The sequence below is a fragment of the Solenopsis invicta genome, chromosome 12 (genome assembly GCF_016802725.1).
Source record: "Solenopsis invicta isolate M01_SB chromosome 12, UNIL_Sinv_3.0, whole genome shotgun sequence".
NCBI lineage: Eukaryota > Metazoa > Arthropoda > Insecta > Hymenoptera > Formicidae > Solenopsis > Solenopsis invicta.
In genome coordinates, this window is record NC_052675.1 from 4,712,181 (window position 1) to 4,721,427 (window position 9,247).

General features: G+C 45.2%; 1 protein-coding gene across 1 annotated transcript; it reads left to right on the forward strand.

Moving 5' to 3' along the window:
* The first annotated feature begins 5,066 nt into the window (after positions 1-5,066).
* On the forward strand, positions 5,067-5,936 carry LOC120359079. The gene has a single exon (XM_039455384.1). It carries the CDS (start codon positions 5,067-5,069, stop codon positions 5,934-5,936), a length of 870 nt encoding a protein of 289 aa, XP_039311318.1.
* Positions 5,937-9,247: the final 3,311 nt, after the last annotated feature.

The window sequence follows — 9,247 nt, forward strand, 5'->3', positions numbered from 1 at the left end:
TAAGTAATAAAGAAAATGTAAGAAATAATAAATATTTATAAAGAAACAAACTTTATACATGTTATAGTTTATCTAATGAATAATAAAGATGAAATAACAAAAACTTGCGCTAACAACTTTAGAAAGGCGTTCTACGGATTCTTACCTTCTCTTCCATTATATTACAAATACAATCAACCGCAATAATTTTTATATATGGTATAACACGAGAAATATACTTATCCATATACACACACACACACGCATGCTCGCACGCACGCACGCACGCACGCACACATCTATATCTTATATATATACAGGGTGTCCGGGAATTAGGGAACTTATTGCTTTGACAACATAGAGGAGATGAAAAGGGACAAAAAAGTCTTATAACATTTTGCGATAATCGCTGTAATTATCAAGTTATAAAATAAAACGTTTGAGCTAATGTGCGGTGACGTCGCGCCATCGCGCCTAGCTCGTAGGCAACGGCGCGCGGCGAGAAAGGTGACGCATTGTTGTCAGAATTGACACGGTCTGTCGGTCTGAATTTGCCGCACCGCTTGTACATACACTGCAAAGATCAAATGTGTTATTTTAGCTAAAACTTCTCCTTACATATTTGATAAATAACACCTTTAACTTTTGCAGTGTATGTACACGCGGTGAAACAAATTCAGACCGTCGCGCCGTGCAAATTTAAACAACGGCGCGTCACCTATCCCGCCGCGCGCCATTGCATACGAGCTAGGCGCGATAGCGCGGTATCACCGCACATTGGCTTAGACGTTTTATTTTATAACTCGATAGTTATTGCGAATATTGCAAAATAGTATAAGACTTTTTTGTGCCTTTCCATCTCCTCTATATTCTCAAAGCGGTAAGTTCCCTAGTTTCCGGACACTCTGTATACAGGATGATTCAGAATAACCCGTTGTCTTTCAAGGGACGTATTCCTGATCGAATTCTAAGATGATTTTTCTTTTGCCAAAAATTTGTCTGACGCTTAGATTTTGAAATATCAACCGATTAAGTTAGCGTATCACGGGATGAATACACATGGTACGCAGGGGCGGCGCACTCACCGTTACGCGCGGGTGTGTCGTGAGGTGCCTGCTGCGCTCAGCTGATACAACACACAAGTCTTTCTCCCCTCTCTCTCTCTCTCTCTCTCTGTCACATTACAATGCTAGCTTTAACTTAAAAATGCAATTAATTTTCTTCTTAATTTTAATGATTTTAATAAGAGAAGTGCCAGGAAATTCTTTGTACAGTCGAAGAATTGAACAAAGAATTGCACGAAATCTACAAAAGTATTTACATCTTGAGTTTTTAGAAACAGTAGTACTTTCTTTTGTCACCGAGAGAGGAGGGAGGGAGGGAGGGAGGGAGAGAGAGAGAGAGAGAGAAAGAGAGCGCGCGTGTTTGCATGAACAAGTTTGGACATGCATTTACTTACGTATTATTCTGTACAGCGATCAATTAGTTGTCTCCACGATGAGACAGACCAAAGTTTCTTTGATTCTCTCGTAAATTATCATTTTAGTATCATAATACACAATTCATTCACTTGATCGATAAAACTTGAGTAACTAATTAACGATCACTTCGAGTAACGAAGTGCACCACTGCAAATAATTATTAGTCATTCGGCGTGCGAAAATATGTAGCTCGATAAAACTCGTGTTTACGCGCAATAAACAGACAACACGTGTTTACTCGACAACAGGAAAGAGCCGACTGATGGGTTACGTTATGATCGAATATGAATGCGTGATTGGTCAAACAGAAGTTAGAACGCGGCAATTTAAAAGTAAAGTAGTGATTAATATTGTTTTTAATAATAAAATTTATTGAAAAATATTTTTCTATTTATTTTATTAAAATTATTTTTTTATATCAAGAGATTTTACAATGAGAAAAAGTTATTGAATTTTAATAAATATTTGTTCGAAAACTTGCAATGACATAATTTATTAAATGTAATTAAATATTTCTTTAATACAAGAATCACTAATGTAATTTAACTATCATTTTTTTACTGAATATATACATGTATTTATTTACATTTAATAAATTGTGTCATTGCAAGTATTCAAACAAATTTTTTTTCTCAGTGTAATAATTTGTTAAAACCAAAAGATTGTTCCTCGAAATAAATTATTTGGTTGCCCTGAAAAGGGCAGATTAATTCTCTTCGAAGAATTTTCTTCATAACAAGTGCTCAAAGTGACCACCGTTCATCGTGATGCAGGCTCTCTCTCTCTCCCCCCCCCCATTTCTCTCTCTCTCTCTCTCTCTCTCTCTGTGACAAAAAAAGTACTACTGTTTCTAAAAACTCGAAATGTAAATACTTTTGTAGATTTCGTGCAATTCTTTGTTCTATTTTTCGACTGTACAAAAAATTTCCTGGCACTTCTCTTATTAAAATCATTAAAATTAAGAAAAAAATTAATTACATTTTTAAGTTAAAGCTAGCATTGTGATGTAACAGAGAGAGAGAGAGAGTGAGAGGGGAGAAAGACTTGTGTGTTGTATCAGCTGAGCGCAGCAAGCACCTCACGACACATCAGCACGTAACGGTGAGTGCGCCGCCCCTGCCATCTGTATTCGACCCGTGATACGCTAACTTAATCGGCTGATATTTCAAAATTTGAGCGTTTGACAAATTTTTGGCAAAGGAAAAATCGTCTTGGAATTCGACCAGGACTACGTCCCTTGAAAGACAACGGGTTATTCTGAATCATCCTGTATACATACATACACACACACACACACACACGCACACGCACACGCACACGAACACGCACACGCACACGCACACGCACACGCACACGCACACGCACACACACGCACACACACACACACACACACACACACACACACACACACACACACACACACACACACACACACACACATATATATATATATATATATATATATATATATGGGGCATTCTCCGTCGAAAAGGCCACCCCTGCTGCCCATTTCAATTTTTGAGATAAAATGTTCGAAAAGGGCTTAAAATTTTCGTTGAAATGTCTATTTTTCGAGGCCGTTTGGCCTTTTGGAAAATTCAAAATGGCGGACCTAATATCACGGCTAGAATGAAAAAAGCCTTTGAAAAAATATGTAATAACGTGAATAAATGTGCAAGATATGACGTAACAAAGGTCTAATCCTTTTGTGTAAGTGTGTGAGTGTGTGTGAGTGTGTGTGGGGGGGGGAGGGGGGGGGAGGGGGGATACGCGCGCTCATACGCGTGCGTGTATAAATGAATCACGTAAAAATCCTTGCTCAACATGGTCTGGCTATCAAGACATTTGCATACAAAATTTCGAATCATTTCATTATCCTTGTCCTGAAAAAGTACGTCACAAAAAACCTCCGGTACAGAAAATATTATTCTTTAAAAAACATTTTCTCCACAGAATAATAGTAAGATTACTTAAAATTACTTTGAAACTTATATTATCCCTCATAACATTTTTTACAATTGCAAATGTTGGCAACAGATTAGTTAGTAGAAAAACCGCAAACAGAAAACATACTTTGTTATAGTCAATTATGGTAGCACACTTTTGTTAATATGCAATAATCTTGGTAAAATATATGACAGAGTGGTTAACAGTAAGCAAATGTCGAACATATTGATGACAGACTGTTAACAAACGCCAAGCAGTTTTTTGTTGCAAATAGTGTTAGCAAACATCACGTAAAAATGCAGCAGCATCTGTTGATCAAAATACATAAGATTGACAGTCGATAGCGAACAAGTCAATCGAATATATTGACGACATATTCACTGCATGAACCCAAAAGATCTATCTTTAAAGTCGTACACCTGCGAGTAGTACGCGGTATCGCCGCTAGATGGATGTGGCAGTGCTTATATTGTGGGGATTTCCACCACATTTCTTCCCTAGCGCTGAGCGGTACAAACTAGTTCTAAGGTTGGTACCATGCTGCCTGCGAGCAGCTCTAAAAAGATTCAGATTCTCTCTGACGCTAGTCCTGTACACACGTTGTACCTTGACAATATATCCGTTCTACTAATTACGTGGTGTGTTTAATTAATCAGTCTTCCCTTCCGTACGTCGTTAGTGGGTACGTCTCGAGGACTCGAGCCATCATTCCCCACATTGGTGACCCCGACGTGATCTAAGGAAGCAACTGATTTCGGCCGCCGGCCGATCATCCACGTGTTCCTCGAAACGAGAAAAACTGAGGAAAGGCACGCAGCCACGTGCCCATCGACTGCACGCCCTTACTTACATCCTAAAGGAGGGCCGTGCACAGAACGAGCGTCACTGCCCAAGGTATTAGTCTCGCCAAGGGCACGACAATAACTGCGATCATCGCAGTAGGCGTAACCGCCAGTAAGTGCGCCACAGCAAAAGGCGTGCGCCGAACGAGACTTCGGCATCCAAGGAGACGTCGTCGCCGTGAAGGCGATTCCACCAGGACCGTCGCCGTGAAGGCGATTGCACCAAGGCACCGTCGCCGGGAAGGCGATAGTACCGGCACACGTCATTGTTAAGGCGATCGCACCGTGACACTGTCATCGAGGGTGCGAGCAGACCCGGACATTATCGCCAGGTGCGCGGCTGCACGCGGCATCACCGCTGGAGGCGTCAAGCCGCAGCTGCGGTCTCATCATTGGCATCAGCCGTCGAGGTACCCTTCCGCGCGGCGAAGCGCGCCCATCGTCGGGTTCGTGCGTGTCCCATCCGTGAATCGTACATCGACAGCCATTACGGCCATTCGTTTTCGCGCGTGTCCCATTCGTGATTCGCGCATCGACCGCCATTACGGCCATTCGTTTTCGCGCTCGCACGCGAGCTCGCGCAACGCCATTTTCGCGCCGTTCGCGCCTGTCTTCTTTCCCGCCGAACGCCATATTGAAATTTATTTGCTTTTGTTCGCTACGCATCGTTTTAAGTCTAACACGTAGCACGTTGCGTTGAGTACGGCGCATGCGTTTCGGCTCAACATTCATGCAATTTAAAATCGCTATATTTCCGATAACCAATACAAGCCGCGAGCGTCGTGGTAAATTAACTCTGTAACGCGTCTTAGTAACAATGCCTCCGCCCACGGTCGAAGAGTTGCAAGTACAATTGGCGCAGATGCAGACCACCTTGCAGCAGATGCAAGGGCAGGCCGGAGTTCCGCGCGTGGATTCTTATCGAATTCCTAAAATCCCACCCTTCTTGATCAAAGATCCCGTCATCTGGTTCATTCAGGTTGAGGCGTCTTTTGGGACCGCCCGCATCTCGGACCAAAAGACCAAAGCACATCATGTCATCAGTGCGCTAGATGCCGAAGCAATCGCGTGCTGTCGTGACTTGATCGCGGACCCTGACGAAACAGAACCGTATACCCAGCTGAAAGAGCGCATTATCGAAAGCTTTTCCGCGTCAGCCGAAGCTCAGCTTCGACAATTATTAAAAGGCCAAGTGCTTACTTCCGGAAAACCGTCGCAAATTCTTAGCCGGCTGCGTAACCTTAATGCAGATAAACGTTGCGATGACGCCGTCATTAAAACTATTTTTTGCGAACATTTAACGCCCTACATGCGTGGTATACTTGCGGTTTCGGACTGCGCGGATTTAGATAAATTAGCGAAAATGGCCGATAAGATCGCGGAGACGGCCAACGAATCGGCACAGTGTGCAGCCTCCTCTGCAAAACAATCACAGCCATCGGACCTCGAAAGCAAGGTCGATCGCCTTGCTGCAGAGCTCGCTACCCTCTCGGCTCAACTTAAACGATCTAGCAGGTCGCGAAGTAGAGATAAATCACGGCACCGCGAACGTTCTAACAGTAGGCAGCCTAAAGTCTGTTGGCCGCACAGAACTTTTGGCGAGGCAGCGCGGGCGTGCAAAGGCACAGATAAGTCCCCGTGCTCGTGGAAACAAAACAAAGCCGCAGTTACTGAGAAGGGGGAATAAACAGGTCCACCATTACGGAGGCTAGCATGGTGGACCCCAATTTTTCTAAACGCCTCCACGTGCGCGATCGACTCACAGGAGAGTTATTCTTGATTGACACGGGGGCGGAGATTTCATTGCTTCCCGCTGGCGATACCTCAAATAAAACGCCCGGTAATCTCAAGTTATACGCGGCTAATGACACCGTGATTAACACATATGGGCAATTATTTCGCACGTTGCATATCGGTTTACGTCCACTCACGTGGAACTTTTGTGTTGCAAAGATTCCGTACCCGATCATTGGGGCCGACTTCTTGAAACACTACGGTCTTCTGCCAGGCCTCGAAGGTCGCAGACTAATCGACGCGCGCAACAATGCATATACTTCGGGTATTGTTAGGGCAACGCCTTTCCTTAAAGCCAGCACTGTCAATCCAGACACGAAATTCGCGCATATTCTCGCGGACTTTCCGGAAGTCACTGGCCTCAAGCAGGCTACGCTACCAAGTAACAGCGACGTACAACATCGTATCATTACTACTGGCCAACCGGTGGCCGAGCCTCCCAGAAGGCTAAACTCGGAGAAAGTTAACATAGCCAAAAAAGAGTTCAAACGGCTTACAGAGCTGGGCATTTGCCAACCCTCCAGCAGTCCATGGGCGAGTCCCATCCACATGGTGCCCAAAAAAGACGGATCGTGGAGAGTATGCGGTGATTACCGTCGCCTCAATGCCATAACCACTCCAGACAGATTCCCTGTCCCTCACCTACACGATTGTTCCTCCATCCTTCGGGGTAAAAACGTGTTTACCAAGCTTGACCTCTTTCAAGCGTATAACCAGATCCCGGTTGCGCCCGAGGATGTGCCCAAAACAGCAGTAATTACGCCTTTTGGTCTGTTTGAATATAAATTCATGACTTACGGTCTGAGAAATGCCAGTCAAACATTCCAGCGACACATCTTTCGCGCACTGGGGGATTTAGAGTTCGTTTTCGCGTTTATTGACGACATACTCATTGCATCCTCGTCTTCCGAGCAGCACGAGAAGCATCTGCGCATTGTCTTGCAACGCTTAAAAAACTATAACTTGCGACTTAACGTCGAGAAATGCCAGTTCAGTCAGTCAGAAATGGAATTTCTCGGCTACGTAATCAATAGCGAAGGATGCAAGCCATCCCCTTCCAAAGTTCAAGCCATCGTTAATTTTCCCAAACCGCGCACAATCGTCGAATTGCGTCGTTTCTTAGGTTTAGTAAACTTCTATCGTAGACTTCTGCGTAACGCCGCCAGCGAGCAAGCGCCGCTTAACGAGTACCTCCGTGAGTCCCGAAAAAACGATAAACGTGTAATTGCGTGGACGCCAGAGGCGGAGGAGGCGTTTGTCAAATGTAAAAATAGCCTGGCCAGCGCGACAATGCTCTCGCATCCGGATGAGTCCGCCGAAATGCGCATCATTAGCGACGCGTCGGATTTCTCCATGGGAGCCGTGCTCGAGCAATTGCTTGACGATGCGTGGAAACCCCTCGCATTCTTTACGCGCAAGTTTACGCCCGCACAGTGTAAATACAGTGCTTACGACCGCGAGCTTACAGCAATATTTGAAGCTATCAAGTACTTCCGTCATCATTTAGAAGGTCGTGATTTCAAGGTTGTTACGGACCACAAACCACTCATTTACGCGTTCCTGCAACGCTCGGGAAAAGCGTCACCGCGTCAGCAAAGACAGCTCTCTTTCATTTCCCAATTTACAACTCGAATCGAACACGTCTCGGGTAGCGACAACGTAGTCGCCGACTCATTGTCACGCGTTGAAACCATTCGTTTGCCCACCGAAATCGAGCTCGTCGAACTCGCTGAGCATCAGGAACGCGACGATGAGTTACGAACTATTCGCGAAACACCGGACTTCCCGCTTTCATTAAAACGTATTCAGTGGGGTCCTACTCACACCACGGTATTTTGTGAGATCACCGGTGAGGCCATCCGACCTTACATTCCGAGCTCATTACGAAACCGTGTGTTTAACTTGTTCCACAACACGGCTCATCCAGGCCCAAAAGTCACAGACCGCTTAATAAGACAACGCTACGTGTGGCCAAACATGCACCGCGATATCACCAAGTGGTGTAAGCACTGTATACAATGTCAACAAGCAAAAATTTCGCGGCACGTCCATTCTGTTCCGGAAAAGTTTATCGCGCCGGATTGCAGGTTCGAGCACGTGCACTTAGATTTATTGGGCCCTCTGCCCGAATCAGACGGCTATAAATATTGCCTGACGCTCGTCGATAGATTCTCGCGTTGGCCTGTGGCAATTCCGCTCAAAAATATTGAAGCCCTCACAGTCGCGCGAGCGTTTTACGATGGTTGGATCGCCAACTTCGGGGCACCTCAGACTCTCACCACCGATCAGGGTAGCCAGTTTGAGTCCCAACTGTTTGCAGCGCTCCTCCAGCTAATTGGGTGCCAGCGTATTCGCACCACTGCGTACCACCCTGCGGCGAACGGTCTCATTGAAAGATGGCACAGGAGTTTTAAAGCGGCGATTATGTGCCACGCCGATAAAGAATGGTCGCGCGCGCTGTCAACAGTTCTGTTAGGTTTACGGATCCATGTCCGCCTTGACACTGGCATGTCGCCAGCCGAATTCGTGTACGGTACTACACTGCGGATTCCGGGTGAACTTGTGCTTCCCGAAGATTTCACGCCGAACCCTCATGCGTTCGTGGAAGAATTCCGTGAGTACATGCGCAAAGTGAAACCTGTTCCCGTGGAACACAAATTTAAAAAGCGCGCATTTTGTTTTAAAAATTTAAACTCATGCTCGCACGTTTTTCTTCGCGTAGGAGCCGCTAAAAAATCGCTTGAACGTCCGTACACTGGTCCCCATCGCATAATCAAACGCGTATCCGACCGGATCTATGACATAGATGTAAACGGCACCAAGCGCAGTGTGTCCGTCGAGAACCTCAAGCCGGCATTTTGTATTCGTGACGATCTCACCGACTCTATTTTAAGTAATAATCCAACTTGTCAACCGTCCAGCAACGAACGTCCGCTGATAAAAACGTATACACGTCCAAAGAAAAAAGTTACGTTCCAGTTGTAATATCGATATCTAATATAGCATTTATTTACTGTCACTCGGGGGGGAGTATGTGGGGATTTCCACCACATTTCTTCCCTAGCGCTGAGCGGTACAAACTAGTTCTAAGGTTGGTACCATGCTGCCTGCGAGCAGCTCTAAAAAGATTCAGATTCTCTCTGACGCTAGTCCTGTACACACGTTGTACCTTGACAATATATCCGTTCTACTAATTACGTGGTG